General features: G+C 48.1%; 1 protein-coding gene across 3 annotated transcripts in view; it reads right to left on the bottom strand.

Moving 5' to 3' along the window:
- The window catches only part of inpp5b (inositol polyphosphate-5-phosphatase B), a 131,184-nt gene that overhangs the window by 97,087 nt on the left and 15,044 nt on the right, over positions 1 to 19,053 (bottom strand). For all 3 annotated transcript variants that reach the window (XM_085962401.1, XM_085962397.1, XM_085962398.1), the window contains one exon: positions 2,800 to 2,967. In XM_085962401.1, the coding sequence (XP_085818527.1) occupies positions 2,800 to 2,967 (168 nt within the window). The remainder of the gene's footprint in view (positions 1 to 2,799; positions 2,968 to 19,053) is intronic.

The raw sequence follows: 19,053 nt of genomic DNA, 5'->3' as shown, positions 1-19,053 counted from the left end.
CATAGAATGGTTACAGCACAGAAGGTGGCCATTCGGCCCGTCGAGCCTGTGCCGGCTCTCTGCAAGAGCACTTCAGCTAGTCCCATTCCCCCACCCTTTCCCTGTAGCCCGCAAATTTTTCCCCTTCAGGTACTTATCCAACTCCCTTTTGAAAGCAGTGATTGAATCTGCCTCCACCACCCTTTCAGGCAGTGCATTCTAGATCTTAACTACTCACTGATAAAAAAGTTTTTCCTCCTGTTGCCTTTGGTTCATTTGCCAATCACATTAAATCTGTGTCCTCTGGTTCTCGACCCTTCTGCCAATGGGAACAGTTTCTCTCTATCTACTCTGTCCAGAACCTTCATGATTTTGAACACCTCAATCAAATCTCCTCTCAATCTTCTCTGCTCCAAGGCGAACAACCCCAGCTTCTCCAGTCTATCAACATAACTGAAGTCCCTCATTCCTGGAATCATTCTCGTAAATCTTTTCTGCACCCTCTCTAAGGCCTTCACATCCTTTCTAAAGTGTGGTGCCCAGAATTGGACACAGTACAACAGTTGGGGCCAAACCAGTGTTTTATACAGGTTCATCATAATTTCTACACTTTTGTACTCTATACCTCTATTTATGAAGCCCAGGATCCCGTAAGCCTTTTTAACTGCTTTCTCAACCTGCCCTGCCACCTTCAATGATTTGTGCACACAAAACCCCCGGTTTCTCTGTTTGTGCACCCCCTTCAGGGTTGTACCCTTTAGTCTATATGTCCTCTCCTCATTCTTTCTACCAAAATGTATCACTTCACACTTTTCTGCATTAAATTTCATTTAGAAACATAGAAGATAGGAGCAGGAGTAGGCCATTCGGCCCCTCGATCCGCCCATTTCACCAGCCTATGTCCTCTTGAAGTCTATCACTATCCTCCTCACTGTTCATTATACTTCCAAGTTTTGTGTCATCTGCAAATTTTGAAATTGTGCCCTGTACACCCACGCCCAAGTCATTTATATCAAGAAAAGCAATGGTCCTAGAACCGACCCCTGGGAAAAACCACTGTATACCTTCCTCCAGTCCGAAAAACAACATTCCCTACTACTCTTTGTTTCCTGTCACTTAGCCAATTCCGTATCCATGCTGCCACAGTCCCTTTTATTCCATGGGCTTCAACTTAGCTGGCAAGGCTATTATGTGGCACTTTGTCGAACGCCTTTTTGAAGTCCATGTACACCACGTCAACCGCATTATCCTCGTCAATCTTCTCTGTTACCACATCAAAGAACTCAATCAAGTTAGTTAAACACGATTTGCCTTTAACAAAACCGTGCTGGCTTTCCTTAATTAATCCACGCTTGTCCAAGTGACTGTTAATTTTGTCCCCAATTACGGTTTCAAAAAGCTTCCCCACTACCGAGGTCAAACTGACTGGCCTGTAGTTGCTGGGTTTATCTTTACATCCTTTTTTGAACAATGGTTAACATTTGCAATTCTCCAGTCCTCTGGCACCACCCCCGTATCCAAGGAGGATTGGAATATTATGGCCAGTACCTCCACGATTTCCTCCCTCAACATCCTAGGATGTATCCCATCCGCTCCTGGGGACTTATCTACTTTAAGTACAGCCAGCCTTTCTAATACCTCCTCTATCAATTTTTATCCGATCAAGTATGTCCACTACCTCCTCCTTTACTATGTCTATGGCAGCATCCTCTTCCTTGGTGAAGACAGATGCAAAGTACAGGAAACTTTGTGCTATCCGGCACCCACGGGACCGAGCTGCTGCCGTTGCCTCAAAACTGCCGTACTCTCCAGAGTTAATGTTGAGAGATACGGAGATTCTTATCTCCGTATTTGACAACAAACACTGTTGCTTAGCAACAGCTTCTAAACACTCGGGTGTGGCCCTAAAGCTCTGTAGCTGAAGCTGTTGCTATAGCTACAGACCTTGCACAGCTTGACTGTTCAAACAAAGCAAAAAAACCAAACAAAAAGAATAAAAAACGGCTGCTGATTTTTGCCGGTGGCTCCAGATTGCCGGATAGCTCACCTCCGGATAGCACAAAGTTTCCTGTACTCGTTTAGTACCTCAGCCATACCTTTGCCTCCATGCATAGGTCTCCTTTTTGTTCCTTAATCGGCCCCACCACTCCACTTACTACCCTTTTACTATTTATATGCCTAAAGATGACTTTTGGATTACCTTTTATGTTGGCTGCCATTTTATTCTCATACCCTCTCTTTGTCCCTCCTATTTTCTTTTTCATGTCTCCTCTGACCTTTCTATACATAGCCTGATTCTCAGATGTATTTGCAACCTGACATCTGTCATACTTGTCCAAGTGACTGTTAATGTTGTCCCTGATTACTTGCACAACATTGGGCAGCAAAATATCACTTGCACCAGTGAATGCCATCACCACTGTACACTTGTGCAGTACTGGGCAGCAAAATATCACTGAGCATACAGTTCAGGAAAATCTCAGATCCAATCCTTTATCTGTACTTGGTTAGATGATCTCAGCTGGGGGTGGGATTAGGAGAACTCCAACCAGCCTCACGGTTAGGTAGGGGAAATTCAGCTCGGGTTTACATTCCTGACCATCACCCAGCCAATGTTTGGATGTTAGGCGAGAGGATAATCAGGCTCAGCAGTGATGTTCCCCCACAGTTAAATAACCTGTTGATACTGACTGTCGAGGCTCACAAATGAAGCCAGCGTGTCTAGTCCCAGTGGCACTACACCACAAAACATGGTTAACTCCTTCAGGAGAGGAAGAAACAAAATTGGCAGAAACATGAGAAAGAATAAAAGGACTTTACCGCCTATTTTGCTGGCCATCTTCCCTTTGTGACCGGATGAGGACGGAGTACCGTTTGCATATTCCTTCCCCAGGGATCTGTGCAACCGAGAATCTTTCTTTTGTCTGTACTTTGATAGCCATAGAAATTGGGGCGGGGATCCTCCAGTGACAGCTTGTCCGAGTAATTCTGTAACGATAAACACATATGTAAAGCAGTGTACACTTTGCATTTGCTTTTCAGTCTCTATTGTTAGGCACTTTGTTTTGTAAAACTGAAAAATTTACATTCGGTTTTTAAACGTTTTACACATCCGCCCCTGCACAGCGCCGCCAGCACTTGATGATGTTCTGTTGCTGTGCAGAATGAATGGATTCTGACCAGAACCTCATTTGACATGATAATTACTGCAATGCATGCTCCTGGGAAGATGGCAGATGACTTTAATGCAGCAGCGCAGACTGAATGTAGGCTTCGGGAAGTGACAGCAGTGACGCATTAAATCAGTAAAAACTGAGAAACCTCTGGGATTGGACGGTGCTGCTGCACACGGTTAGAACCAATTCAAAACCAAAATGCACAACAATGTAGGCAAATCTCTTGTTATTCTGCTAATGTACACACTAGGGAGGCACTCCAGCATCTCATCTGCTTTCACTTGGCATCTGGCAATTCCTCAAATGAAGAGATTTTTTTAATCCAAATTTAACAGTGGAAGTTTGTTAACTTTCTAATACCTTCCCAAATGGCCATCCCATGGATGAATGTGACCATTGGTTGCTTCTTGCGCTCAATGTCAGAGCACTACAGTGGCAGAATATGACACAGGACATTGTGGGAGTACTTGATATCCAGTCCTACACTCCTGACTGTGGTGCCGATTGATAATAAACACGTTATTATCCCCCTCCCAGAAGCCAATACTTTGGTGGGATGCCAATATACCTGAATATTACAATCACTTTCTTCTCCGCTCATCGCACTACTGAAGTTGGAAGCATGTTGACCTAGCATCCCCATGTCATCCTGCAACAATCTCATGTCTAAGATTGAAAATCAGCACCGGGAACATTTGCTGATTGCAGCACAAGTCGGTCATTGGAGATTAAAAATATAATTTCCCCAGGTTTTGTCCTCTCCCCTCTCAAAGATAATCAGTTCTAATGGAGCACAGTTTCACAGGTGCTGGCAGCCTTCTGCTTCCTCACACACACAGGGTGGCCACTCCCTACATGTGGGTCGAGAAAGTGAGCGATTTGACAATTGAGGGAACACAGTTACATAGAAGATAGGAGCAGGAGTAGGCCATTCGGCCCCTCGAGCCTGCTCTGCCATTCAATGCAATCATGGCTGATCATCCAAATTAAGTACCCTGTCCCTGCCTTCTCCCCATATCCCTTGAGCCTTAAGAAATATATCCAACTCCTTCTTGAATATATTTAATGAATTGGCCTCTACAGCCTTCTGTGGTTTTCTCTGGGTGAAGAAATTCCTCCTCATCTCTGTCCCAAATGACTTACCCCTTATCCTTAGACTGTGACCCCTGGTTCTGGACTCCCCGACCATCGGAAACATTCTTCCTGCATCTAGTCCTGTTAGAATTTTATAAGTTTCGATGAGATCCCCTCTCATTCTTCTAAACTCCAGCGAGTACAAGCCCAATCGACCCAATCTCTCCTCATACGTCATTCCTGCCATCCCAGGTATCAGCCTGGTGAATCTTCGCTGCACTCCTTCCATGGCAAGAACATCCTTCCTCAGATAAGGCGACCAAATCTGCACACAATACTCAAGGTGTGGTCTCACCAAGGCCCTGTACAACTGCAGCAAGACATCCTTGTTCCTGTACTCAAACCCTCTCGCTACGAAGGCCAACATTTTTTGTTTGCACATTCTCCCCGTGTTTGCGTGGGTTTTCTCCGGGTGCTCTGGTTTCCTCCCACAGTCCAAAGATGTGCGGGTTAGGTTGATTGGCCATGATAAAAAATTGGCCCTTAGTGTTAGGGGGGATTAAATACGTGGGGTTACGGGGATAGGGCTTGTGTGGGATGGCTGTCGGTGTAGGGACCGGGTGCTAGGGTTTGGATGATCAGCCATGATCTCGTTGAATGGCGGAGCAGGCTCGAAGGGCCGAATGGCCTACTCCTGCTCCTATCTTCTATGTTTCTATGTTAACATACCATTTGCCTTCTTAACCGCCTGCTGCACCTGCATGCTTACCTTCAGTGACTGGTGCACAAGGACGCCCAAGTCTCGTTGCACTTCCCCTTCTTCCAATCTATTGCCATTCAGATAATAATCTGCCTTCTGGTTTTTGACACCAAAGTGGATAACCTCGCATTTATGCACGTTATATTGCATCTGCCATGCTTCTGCCCAATCACCCAACCTGTCCAAATCATACTGGAGTTTCTCGGCATCCTCCTCACAGCACACACGCCCACCCAGCATTGTGTCGTCTGCAAACTTGGAGATATTACATCTAGTTCCCTCATCCAGATCATTAATATATATTGTGAATAGCTGGGGTCCAAGGACCGATTCCTGCTGTACCCCACTAGTCACTGCCTGCCACTCGGAAAAAGAGCTGTTTATTCCAACTCTTTGTTTTCTGTCTGCCAACCAGGTCTCTATACAAGTCAATACCTTGCCCCCAAACCCATGTGCCTTAACTTTACACGCTAATCTCTTATGCGGGACCTTATCGAAAGCCTTCTGAAAGTCCAAATACACCACATCCACTGGTTCTCCTTTATCTATTTTACCAGTTACATCCTCAAAAAATTCCAGTAAATTAGTCAAGCACGATTTACCTTTTGTAAATCCATGTTGACTTTGTCCGATCCTGTCACTGTTTTCCAAGTGCTCTGCTATTACATCTTTTATAATGGACTCTAGCATTTTCCCCACTACCGATGTCAGGCTTACCGGTCTGTAATTCCCCATTTTCTCTCTACCAGTTGGGGCCAATAGCGTCTTCACCTGAAGCCCACACACGTGCACTTTCAAGCAGGAAAGCTCCTGGACGGTAATCAGGAGCAGGAACCACGGTGAACTTTTTCCCGCCTTAGCCTGTGAATACTGAGGCCAACTGTAGTGTCCCCACCACTGTCAAGGCGGCGATCAGCTCATGGACCTGAGATTAAGCCTTCAACTTTCCTCATTTCTGAAGCTCAGACCACATCATGAGTCACATTTACCCCAAGATCCATGAGGGAAGCACCAAAAAATACATTTAAACTTATTTACCAAGTAATTTTTTTTATTTAAGGAACTGCTGGTTACCAGCCAATGTTATTTTGTTGTCACTTTCCATCCATGGGATTCCTTCTGTCCCCGTGAAAGACAGCAAAGCCAGGGCCACAGAATGCCATGTCAGTATTGATTTCAAACTGAATAGAATTAGAAATAGTAGATGCATTGCTGATCATCTTCCAACATTCGATGGAATCTGGAACAGTACCCATGGATTGGAGGGTAGCTAATGCTACCCCACTATTCAAAAAAGGTGGTAGAGAGAAAACGGGGAATTACAGACCGGTAAGCCTGACATCGGTAGTGGGGAAAATGCTAGAGTCCATTATAAAAGATGTAATAGCAGAGCACTTGGAAAACAGTGACAGGATCGGACAAAGTCAACATGGATTTACAAAAGGTAAATCGTGCTTGACTAATCTACTGGAAGTTTTTGAGGATGTAACTGGTAAAATAGATAAGGGAGAACCAGTGGATGTGGTGTATTTGGACTTTCAGAAGGCTTTCGATAAGGTCCCACATAAGAGATTGGCGTGTAAAGTTAAGGCACATGGGATTGGGGGCAAGGTATTGACTTGGGTAGAGAACTGGTTGGCAGATAGAAAGCAAAGAGTTGGAATAAACGGGTCTTTTTCCAGAGTGGCAAGCAGTGACTAGTGGGGTACCGCAGGGATCGGTCCTTGGACCCCAGCTATTCACAATATATATTAATGATCTAGACAAGGGAACTAGATGTAATATCTCCAAATTTGCAGACGACACAAAGCTGGGTGGGCGTGTGTGCTGTAAGGAGGATGCCGAGAAACTACAGGATGATTTGGACAGGTTAGGTGATTGAGCAGAAGCATGGCAGATGCAATATAACGTGGATAAATGTGAGGTTATCCACTTTAGTGTCAAAAACAGGAAGGCAGATTATTATCTGAATGGCAATAGATTGGGAGAAGGGGGAAGTGCAACGAGACCTGGGTGTCCTTGTGCACCAGTCGCTGAAGGTAAGCATGCAGGTGCAGCAGGTGGTTAAGAAGGCAAATGGTATGTTGGCCTTCATAGCGAGAGGGTTTGAGTGCAGGAACAAGGATGTCTTGCTGCAGTTGTACAGGGCCTTGGTGAGACCACATCTTGAGCATTGTGTGCAGTTTTGGTCGCCTTATCTGAGGAAGGATGTTCTTGCCATGGAAGGAGTTCAGCGAAGATTCACCAGGCTGATACCTGGGATGGCAGGAATGACGTATGAGGAGAGATTGGGTCGATTGGGCTTGTACTCACTGGAGTTTAGAAGAATGAGAGGGGATCTCATTGAAACTTATAAAATTCTGGCAGGACTGGACAGACTAGATGCAGGGAGGATGTTCCCGATGGTCAGGGAATCCAGAACCAGGGGTCACAGTCTAAGGATAAGGGGTAAGCCATTTAGGACAGAGATGAGGAGGAATTTCTTCACCCAGAGAGTGGTGAACCTGTGGAATTCTCTACCACAGAAGGCAGTTGAGGCCAATTCATTAAATATATTCAAGAAGGAGTTGGATATATTTCTTAAGGCTAAAGGGATCAAGGGGTATGGGGAGAAAGCAGGGACCGGGTACTGAACTTGGATGATCAGCCATGATTGCATTGAATGGCGGAGCAGGCTCGAGGGGCCGAATGGCCTACTCCTGCTCCTATCTTCTATGTTTCTGTTTCAAACTTGCTAAATACAATATTATGCCTGCAGAATGGGCACACCCATCAGTTGGTGTACCTATAAACCTCCCTCTGACTCCGAAGGTAGTGCTACCACAGGTATTGGCAGCTGCCCACATATTATCATGTGTAAGCTTGAACAAATTACAAGCCAACTGACCATGTTGGGAAAGAGGGAATCACAACATAGTGCATGTGTGGATGACAGTATTAGGCTATCACCACAACAACGATCAGGACCATTTTTTCCTTCCATGATTGAGCCCAACTCTAGTGCCCCACGCTCCAGCCGAAAACACATACAAGCACCTGAGCAGAGATCAAACCTGGGCCTTTCCATTTGACCAAGTACCATGACAACCAATGCATTTACCAGCAAACTTTGACAACGCATAGACAACTTAGAAGGCACTGTATTAACATGCACATATTGCTTAAGCACTTCAGGGTTACTGACAGTGTCTCGAATGTGTTAATTCAGTTCCCTCACACTGAACCTGACCACAATGAATGGACATATCTGAACGATGATTTTCACCACGAAACAATTTTAAAGCGACCACAAAGTGCACAGTGATGCGCCATCAATTACTCAAAAGACTGAAGTTGAGCGAGTAACAATCAGGCTTTTATTAACTAAAGAATGAAGGTCTTGTCTCGAGTGGTCGACCCGTCCAGAATACTAAGGGACTGGGAGGTAGTCACTTATATACCTGGAATAGTGGGAGGAGTCAGCCGAGGCATGTCCAGACCTGTACCTAGTGGAATACACATACAGACACAGACAGGTATGACAGTGGTTTACCACATTCACCCCTTGTTTAAAAATGAGTCCGGCGGGGTGAAGTGTATTTAAAAGTTCGTGTATTGGAGTCTCTCCGGAGGTCTTGTCTGCCGCTGTGATCGACGTGGCGACGGCAGGGGTGGTGGAGCTTCCGGCGTCGCGTCCCGTGTAGGCTGGGGCCCTGGAGTGTAGTCCTCGTGGGTGACGGTCCAAGGCGAGCCGGCTGCTGGGGTTGGATATCGGGTCGTTGGGGGGGGGTGGTAATGGGTAGTGGGTTACAGCGGTCCCCGAGGGTGCGAGGTCTCGTATGGAGACTGTGTCCTCCCGCCCGTCCGGGTACGCAATGTAAGCGTACTGGGGGTTGGCGTGGAGGAGGTCGACCCTCTCGACCAGGGGGTCCGTTTTATTGGCCCTCACGTGTCTTCTCAGTAGTACCGGCCCTGGGGACGTCAGCCATGGCGGTAACGATGTCCCCGATGTGGACTTCCTTGGGAAGACAAACATTTTCTCGTGAGGGGTGGCATTGGTGGCAGTGCAGAGAAGTGACCGAATCGAGTGGAGCGCATCGGGGAGCACCTCCTGCCAGCGGGAGGTCGGAAGGCCCCTAGACTTTAAGGCTAGTAGGGCAGCCTTCCAAACAGTTGCATTCTCTCTTTCCACCTGTCCGTTCCCCCGGGGGTTGTAACTGGTGGTCCTGCTTGTGGCTATACCCCTAGCGAGCAGGTACTGGCGGAGTTCGTCGCTCATAAACGATGAGCCCCGGTCGCTATGGATATAGCTGGGGAAACCGAACAGGGTGAAGAGGCTGTTCAGACATTTAATGACCGTGGCACTGGTCATGTCCGGGCAGGGGATAGCGAACGGGAACCGGGAGTACTCGTCAATGATGTTGAGGAAGTACACATTGCGGTCGGAGGAGGGGAGAGGCCCTTTAAAATCGACGCTCAGGCGTTCGAAAGGGCGAGTGGCTTTTATCAGGTGGGCTCTGTCTGGTCTATAAAAGTGCGGTTTGCACTCAGCGCAGACTTGGCAGTTCTTGGTCATGGTCCTGACCTCCTCAATGGAGTAAGGCAGGTTGCGGGCCTTGATGAAGTGGAAGAACCTGGTGACCCCCGGGTGGCAGAGGTCATTGTGGAGGGCCCTCAGCCTATCGATCTGCGCGCTGGCGCAGGTGCCACGCGATAGGGCATCTGGGGGTTCATTGAGCTTCCCAGGCCGGTACAAGATCTCGTAATTGTAGGTGGAAAGTTCGATTCTCCACCTCAAGATCTTGTCATTTTTGATTTTGCCCCTCTGCTTGTTGTTGAACATAAAAGCAACTGAACGCTGGTCAGTGAGCAGGGTAAATCGTTTTCCGGCCAGGTAGTGCCTCCAATGACGCACAGCCTCCACGATAGCCTGGGCCTCCTTCTCGACCGCGGAGTGTCTGGTCTCCGGGCCCTGGAGGGTTCGTGAGAAGAATGCCACAGGTCTCCCCGCCTGATTAAGGGTGGCGGCCAGAGCGAAGTCGGACGCATCGCTTTCCACCTGGAAGGGGATGGATTCGTCCACTGCGTGCATGGTGGCTTTGGCAATGTCTTCCTTGATACGGTGGAAGGCTAAGCGGGCCTCTGCCGTCACGGGAAAAGAGGTGGACTTGATCAGCGGACGGGCTTTGTCTGCATAGTAGGGGACCCACTGAGCGTAGTAGGAAAAAAACCCTAGGCACCTCTTCAGAGCTTTTAGGCAGTGGGGCAGTGGGAGTTCCATAAGGGGACGCATCCGGTCCGGGTCGGGACCGATGACCCCGTGTTCTACAACACAGCCAAGGATGGCGAGGCGGTCTGTGCGGAATATGCACTTCTCCTTGTTATATGTCAGGTTCAGGAGTTGGGCGGTGCGGAGGAATTTCTCGAGGTTTGCGTCATGGTCCTGCAAGTCATGGCCGCAGATGGTCACATTATCTAGGTAAGGGAAAGTGGCCTGCAGCTCGTTTTGATCGACCATCCGGTCCATCTCCCTTTGGAAGACGGAGACCCCGTTGGTAACGCCGAAGGGAACCCTAAGGAAGTGATAGAGGCGGCCGTTTGCCTCAAAAGCAGTATACTGGCGGTCTTCAGGGCTGATGGGGAGCTGGTGGTACGCTGATTTCAGGTCAATGGTCGAAAAGACGCGGTACTGCGCGATCTGGTTGACCATGTCAGCTATGCGGGGGAGTGGGTAGGCGTCCAGCAGGGTGTAGCGGTTTATTGTTTGGCTGTAGTCGATGACCAGGCGTTGTTTCTCGCCGGTCTTAACGACCACAACCTGGGCTCGCCAGGGGCTGGAGCTGCCCTCAATAATCCCCTCCTTCAGGAGCCGTTCCACTTCGGTTTTGATGAAAACCCTGTCCCCGGCACTGTATCGCCTGCTCTTTGTGGCGATGGGCTTACAGTCGGGGGTGAGGTTAGCAAACAGTGGGGGGGGTGGGACTCTGAGTGTGGAGAGGTTGCATCTAGTGCGCGGCGGGCAATTTGGAGGCTGCTGGCTGCGGACTGTGAGTGGGGGGAGGGGGCCACCGTACGCCATCGTAACGCTTTTGAGGTGGCACTGGAAATCCAACCCCAGTAGAACGGCAGCGCAGAGGTCGGGCAGGACCAGGAGTTTAAAATTATTGAACACAGTCCCGTCTACTACTAGTGTCACCACGCAGTAGCCGCCAATGTCCGCTGACTGGGACTCGGAGGCCATAGAAATCCGCTGGTGCGCAGGCAGGACTGGGAGAGAGCAACGCCGCACCGTGTCGGGGTGGATGAAGCTCTCTGTGCTCCCGGAGTCAAAAAGGCAGTTTATTGCATGGCCGTTTACCTTAACGTCCATTTTGGACCGAGCTAGCTGGTGCGGTCTCGTTTGGTCCAGCGTCACAGAGGCCAGCGTAGGGGTCGGTGTGTCGCTGCGAGTATCAGATGGGGGGGGGTTGGCGGTCTGCTGCATCCCGGCTGGTGTCCAAGATGGCGGCGCCCATGATTCCCATGTGGCTGGAGTCGTCCAAGATGGCTGCTGCTGCGGTGGTTCGCACATGGCTGGGGAGGCCCAAGATGGCGGCTCGCACGGCCCACACGCGGCGCTGCTGGCGTTCGGGGTGGCTTTGGCCTTGCAGACGCTGGCGTAGTGTCCCTTTTTCCCGCAGCCCGAGCAGGTTGCATTCTTCGCCGGGCAGCGCGCTCTGGGGTGTTTGGCCTGGCCACAGAAGTAGCATTTCTGGCCTTGGGATACTGCTGTCTGGCTTTGGGACACTGCTGCGGTAGTTGGGCCGTTGTTGGGCTGTGGCTGGGGTGGCACGGTGCTATGGGGCTGTCCTACCGTGTCCCAGGTTGTCGTTCCCCGCGGCGTCCACGGTGCAGAGGAGTAGGCATCCATGCCCCGGAAGGCTGCGTCCAGCGTTAGTGCGATGTCAGAGGCTTTGTCGAGGGTGAGGTCACTCTGCTCCAGCAGTCGCTGTCGGGTGTAGTTGGACCTGTGGCCCGCTACGAAGGCATCCCGGATCAGTTCCTCCGTGTACTTAGTGGGCGTTACCGCCTTACACCCACAGGCCCGGCCAAGCACGGACAGTGCTTGGAGGTATTCCTCAGTCGATTCCCCAGGTTGTTGCTTGCGACTCCCCAGAAGGTGCCTAGCATATACTTCGTTCACAGGGCGCGTGTACTGGGTCTTGAGGAGCTGGAGGGCGGCTGTGTACGAGGTCGCGTCCCGGATGACTGAGTACACTCGGTGGTTCACCTTGGAGAACAGGACAGACAGTTTGTCCGCATCCGTTTCGACCGCAGTGGAGGCAGTCAGGAATGTCTCGAAGCACGTGAGCAAACTTGGTGGAAGCGTCCGCTTCCCGACTGTCCAGGTCCAGGCATGCTGGTGTGAGGATCTTCTCCATTATAAAAAATTTAGTTAATAAAATTGATGCGCCATCAATTACTCAAAAGACTGAAGTTGAGCGAGTAACAATCAGGCTTTTATTAACTAAAGAATGAAGGTCTTGTCTCGAGTGGTCGACCCGTCCAGAATACTAAGGGACTGGGAGGTAGTCACTTATATACCTGGAATAGTGGGAGGAGTCAGCCGAGGCATGTCCAGACCTGTACCTAGTGGAATACACATACAGACACAGACAGGTATGACAGTGGTTTACCACACACAGCATTAAAAGGAAAGTCTTATTGTCGATAGTTTGGTGTACAATGGATACACTCTCCACACGTGCAATGCATTGCTGCTTGTGCAGCAAACAAACTCATACTACTTCTGTTTGGTTTACTTACCGCTGCCATTTTTGAGCTCCTTATACATTTGACAGTCTTTTTACAGACAGACAGAGATCCACAAATTAACAGTACTGAGGAGGAGGTGATGTTCAGAGGCTCAGAAAAGAATGCACGATTGGGCGAGGCTCGAGAGTGACATCACTGATTAAGTAAGCACAGCAATGAGAAAAGTGTCACCAGCACAACACTGACCCTGCTAACCAGAGAGCTGTGAAAAATGAACTGGCCGCAGCGTGCAACTGCACAACCTCACTGCAGCATAACTCTCTCCTTTTATGGCAGGGGAGCGGGGGAAGTGCAAACCAGTTATAATCATAATATCAAATAAATTCAGTTCTCACACTTCTGCTCTGAAGGAGGAGCTGAATCAGCCACTATCAAATTATATATTGTGCAAGAGAGATTGATTTTGTTCCCGATCACACTCGTCAGTTTACATCTATCATTGAATTATAAAATCACACAGCAAGCTATGCAAAATAAGCTGCTTTTAAACATGAAACAGATTTTATACTAGCTCTCGTTTAGGTTGGATTCAAGTATCTGTGAGCTGGCTCCTGGCAAATACACTGGTAAATTACTACTAAGCCGAATGGTTATGATGCTGAACGAGAAACCCATGGGTCATGATTTCAAATTCCAACATGGTGGAACGATTAAAAACAGAGCTGCGCAAGAGGCCAGAATTGAAGGAGTGCAGAGATCTCGGAGGAGGTTACAGAGATAAGGTGGGGCGAGGCCATGGAGGGATTTGAAAACAAGGATGAGAATTTTTTTTTTTTTTTTTTTTTTTTTTTAAATAAATCGAGGAGTTGCTTAACTGGGAGCCAATGTAGGTCAGCGAGCGCAAGGGTGATGGGTGAATGGGACTTGGTGCGAGTTAGGATATGGCAACAGAGCTTTGGATGAGCTGAAGTTTATGTAGGGTGGAAGCTGGGAGGCGGGCCAGGAGAGAATTGGAATAGTCATGTGTAGAGGTAACAAAGGCATGGATGAGGGTTTCAGCAGCAGATGAGCTGAGGCAGGGGCGGAGTTGGGCAATGTTACGGAGGTGGAAGTAGGCGGTCTTGGTGATGGAGCGGATATGTGGTCAGAAGCACATCTCGGGATCAAATACAACATCAGGGGTGTGAACGGTCTGGTTCAGCCGCAGACAGTTGCCAAGGAGAGGGATGGAGTCGGTGGCTAGGGAACGGAGTTTGTGACGGGGACCAAAGACAATGGCTTTCCAATAATTAGTTGGAGGAAATTTCTGCTCTGTACTGGATGTCGGACAAGCAATGTGACAAATCAGAGACGGTGGAGGGGTCGAGAGAGATGGTGGTGAGGTAGAGTTGGGTGTCGACAACGTACATGTGGAACCACACGTGGTGTTTTCGGATGAAGTCGCTGAGGGGCAGCATGTGGATGAGAAAAAGGGAGGGGGCCTAGGACAGATCCTTGGGGGACTCCAGAGGTAAGGGTAGGGGAGCAGAAAGAGAAGCCATTGCAGATGGTTATCGTAAAAATGCAACTTGTTTCAATCATGTCCGTTAGGGAAGGGAACCCAGAGCCGGCCTTACGGGTGGGTGACTGCCCAGGGCGCTGTGGTCGGGACAAAAGATGACACGGTGGGAAACCCTGACAATGATTGTTAAAAAAATGATTCAGTAATTATTTATTTTCCATTTTTTACACAGATCATAAGTGGCAATTCGAGCTGTGAATTGCTCTGCGATCAGATTGAGCAGAACCTCCCTCGCTCCCCGCCCCCAAACTCTTCAACAAGGAGTTCCAAGAGTGGGCTGCCAGTCTGTTTGATTGACAGCCATGGGCGGAACAATCAGCGCTCCCATCGGGAATGTGGATCAGATGAGTAAGTGAATGAGCGGTGGTGGGCTCCGGCACATGTGCGGCGCAGAGTGGGCTGGCCGTCTCACCTAGGGGAGCGTGCGCACGGTGGAGCGCCGAGAGTGGCACGAAGATCGCCAGGTAGACCCGCAGTTAACAAGGCTGGTGGTGGGCACCAGGTGAGTTCAGGGTGGAATCGAAATAAACCAATCAATCCACAAAATAAGCAAAGGAATCTCTGTGTTTAATGCCTTTTACTGAGCCTTGTTCAAGTGACGGGAGTTTTTAAAAATATTTAAATATGTACCAGTTGGGAGTTACTGTTAGTCCGAGGTGAAATTTGCCTCGAGAATGCAAACCTATTGGCAGGTTGACTTTGTTTTTAATGGAGGCAGGAGGGTTTAGATGTTTAAAAGTGGAGTTTCTTTTTGCTAATACTACTACTGCATACTTAAACTCAAAGGAAAGGCCCCAAAATACAAGTTCGCCCAGAGCGCCATTTTCCCTGCCAGCCCGGAGGGAACCTGCCACCCCTACCAGGTCAGGCATACACGACTCCAGTCCCACAGTAGGTGGTTGACAATTAATGCCCTAGCAAATCACTCAGATTGAACTTTTAGCTTTGAATGGTTTACAAAGATAAAACAAACTCCTCCAATTCACACACCGTCGTGACCTGGACTAAGATCAGAAGGCAATGTAGAACTAAGCTATACTGCCACAAGGTTCAATTCCCAACCCGTGCAGAGTTTGCTGATCTCCGTAGAATAATAAAAGCAAAATACTGCGGATGCTGGAAATCTGAAATACAAACAGAAAATGCTGGAAATACTCAGCAGGTCAGGCAGCATCTGTGGAGAGAGAAACAGAGTTAACGTTTTGGGTTGATGACCTTTCATTAGAACTGGAAAATATTGGAGATGCAACATGCTTTAAGCAAGCACAGACACAGGGAAATGGGGGGAAAGAGGAAAGAACAAAAGGAAGGTCTATGACAGGGTGGAAGGCAGGAGAGATTAAACGACAAAAGGGATGATGGTGCAAGGCAAAAGGAGATGGTAATGGGACAAGTAAAGCAACAAAAGATGGGTCTAAAGGAGCTGTATATGGCAACAGCAGAATCAGATTGAGCAGAACCTCAAAAGGAAGCAGCGATTATTCTGAAATTGTTGTACTCAATGTTGAAGGCTGTAAAGTGCCCAATGGAAAGATGAGGTGGTGTTCCTTGAGCTTCCGTTCAGCTTCATCTAAAACAGTGTAGGAGGCCAATATCAGAGTGGGAGTGGGACGGAGAAATAAAATGGCAAGCGACCGGAAGCTCAGGGTCACGCTTGCGGACTGAGCGGAGGCGTTCAGCAAAGTGATCACCCAATCTGCATTTGATCTCCCCAATGTAGAGGAGACCGCATCGTGAGCAGCAAACAGTATACTAAATTGAAAGTACAAGTAAATCGCTGTTTCACTGGGAAGGAGTATTTGGGGACCTGGAGGGTGGAAAGTGAAGAGGTGAAAAGGAAAGTGTTGCATCTCCTGTGCTTGCACAGGAAGGTGCTGTGGGAAGGGGAGCAGGCATTGGGAGTGATTGAAGAGTGCGCCAGGGTGTCGCGGAGGGAACGGTCCTTTCCGATTGCTGAAAGGGGAGGGGAAGATGCGTTTGTGGTGGCATTGCGCTGGAGGTGGCAGAAATGGTGGAGGATGATTTGTTGAATGTGCAGGCTGGTGGGATGGGAGGCGAGGACAAGGAGAACCCTATCGTGGTTCTGGGAGGGAGGGGAAGGGGTGAGAGCAGAAGTGCAGGAACTGGGACAAACATGGTCGGGGGCCCTGTCAACCATGGTGGAAGGGAATCTTCGGTTGAGGACAAAGGAAGACATATTGGAAGCATTGGTGTGGAAGGTGGCATCGTCAGAACAGACGCGACGGAGACAGAGAATTGAATAGAGGCCTTACAGGAAGCGGGGTGGAAGGAAGTGTATTCAAGGTAGCTTTGGGTGTCAGTGGTCTTATAATAGATATTGGTTGACAGACTATCCCCAGAAAATGAGATACAGCAGTCGAGGAAGGGAAGCGTCAGAGATGGACCATGAAGGCGAGGGAGGGGTGGAAATTGAAAGCAAAGTTGATGAAATTTTCCAGTTCAGGGTGAGAGTAGGACTGGAACAAAGAATGTTCCACGCATCCCATGGAAAGGCATGCATAATACTTTTTATTTGGAGGAAGTGAATGGAGTCAAAGGAGAAGTCATTCAATGTAAGAACAAGTTCAGCCAGGCGGAGGAGTGTGGTGGATGGGGACTGGTTGGACCGCCGTTCAAGGACGAAGCGGACAGCCTGCAGGCCGTCCTGGTTGGGGATGGAGTATACTGTATTTGCTGCTCACGATGCGGTCTCCTCTGCACTGGGGAGGCCAGAAGCAGATTGGAGGTGCTCAGTAAATCCAATCAGACTGCAAGCGTGACCCTGAGCTTCCGGTCGCTTGCCATTTTATTTGTCCATCCCACTCCCACTCTGACCTCAGCCTCCTAACTGTTCTAAATGAAGCTGAATGGAAGGTCGAGGAACACCACCTCATCTTTCCATTGGGCACTTTACAGCCTTCAACACGGAGTTCAACAATTTCAGAATAATCACGGCTCCCATTTTTTTCGGACAGCAGCTGTTGGTAATGGTTCTGCTGTTGCCATTTACAGCTCCTCGAGACCCATCTTTTGTTTCTTTACTTGTCCCATTACCACCCCCTTTTGCCTTGCACCATCATCCCTTTTGTCATTTAATTACACCTGCCTTCGACCCTATCACAGACCTTCCCTTTTGTTCTTTCCTCCCCTCCCCACTTTCTCTTCCTCTGTGCTTGCTTAAAACCTGTGTTACATCTCGAACTTTTTCCAGTTCTGACGAAAGGTCATCGACCTGAAATGTTAACTGTTTCCCTCTCCATAGATGCTGTCTGATTCGCTGAGTATTTCCAACATTTTCTGTGATTATTTCAGTAGAGTAGTAGTTGTGCTACAACTAGCTTCAGTGCTAATTTTAGGCAAATTTAGTGATCAAATGACTGCTGTAGGAGATTTGGCTGCAGCTGTAGTTACTAATATATCACCACACTCAAATTAGGTCTGTGTCTGTCTCCAGCAAGGAAGAGGTAAAGGTGCTCTCCTGCAATTGACCAATTCATTAAAAAAAATTGCAAGCACTTTGCACATGCATTCTCTTAGGTCTGCAGAGAGGGAGGGTAGAACTGGATACAAAGGGTTCCTTTGATAAACATTTAATTGCATTGCCTTTGCACACAGTAACTCGAGGCCAACAGCTGAACTGAAATTATGCCTACATGCAAATCAAGAAAACAAATATCCAAAATACAAAGGGAAAATGGTGCACAGAAAAGTTCAGAGGGGTTTGAACTCCACCCCAGCACACCAACTGCAGTTTGTTTTGTTTTCTCGATCCCTCCTTCTCACAGCCACTGTTAAGTCTTTTAAGTATCTTACCCATTCACTGGATAATGTTTTTCCTCGTGAACTGAAATTTTGGTTAAAAATAGCGTCACTCCTTGGAATACATCCCGAAATTCCTTTGGGTTTACTACACTGAAGGAGTTAGTCTGTCTCATCTAAACTCAGCATGAAACACAAATTTCAAGACACGACTTAAAATTGCACAACATTAAAGCAAATTCAATTTTCAGTAGCAGTGAAGAAAGCAAGACTTTTTCAGGCACCATGATAAACTGTTAAAATATTTGCGAAGAGTATATAATTATATATCCAACATGACATTCAAACAGAAATAATGCTTTAAGCACCAGATGTTAACCAATAGTATTTTGTATTTGCGCAGACTATTTTTCTCACAATTAAATGACATTTCTACTTGTGAGTTACACCTAATTTTCAATCAGGAATGATGTCAGTGGGCGTATAACCAAGTGGCTATGGTTAAGAAGCTTGTAGCTTGATTCTCCTGTTTCTGCATCATCTGCAATGGAGTTCTGCGTTTCAGAGCAAACTGGAGCAGCCAAGTGTGTGACTCATTGCACTTCACTACATCAGCTTACCATTGTGAATATACCAGGGTGCAAGGGAGGAAAGAGGAGTCTCCAGCTAGTCAATTGATTTTTGTTGCTGTTTTTAAATAAATAAATTTTCTCCTCTCCTTTCGAAGGCGGTGATTCTTGGTGGGGCGCAGTTCCATGGGTGCTGACAGCCCTTCAGTACCTTACCCAGAGGCCTTTCTGCACATGCAAGTCTAGCCAGTAGGTTATCAAAGCCGAACCCAATCCTATTCACCCCAGTACACACTTTTAAGTATCAATGGTGATCAAGAGTGGCCAACGTAGTAAAGCTAACTGTGGGATCCCAAATGTGAGTCTAACGGAGACTGAACACAAATCAGAAATTGAACTTGGGGCCTTCTGGTCCATATATCAACAAATAGACGAGTTTCA

Source organism: Somniosus microcephalus, chromosome 20 (genome assembly GCF_052327205.1).
Source record: "Somniosus microcephalus isolate GS21.2 chromosome 20, FLI_Smic_1.0, whole genome shotgun sequence".
In the NCBI taxonomy this organism is placed as follows: Eukaryota; Metazoa; Chordata; class Chondrichthyes; order Squaliformes; family Somniosidae; genus Somniosus; species Somniosus microcephalus.
The sequence above is the reverse complement of the archived record's forward strand: the minus strand, read 5'-3'. Positions and strand labels throughout refer to the sequence as shown.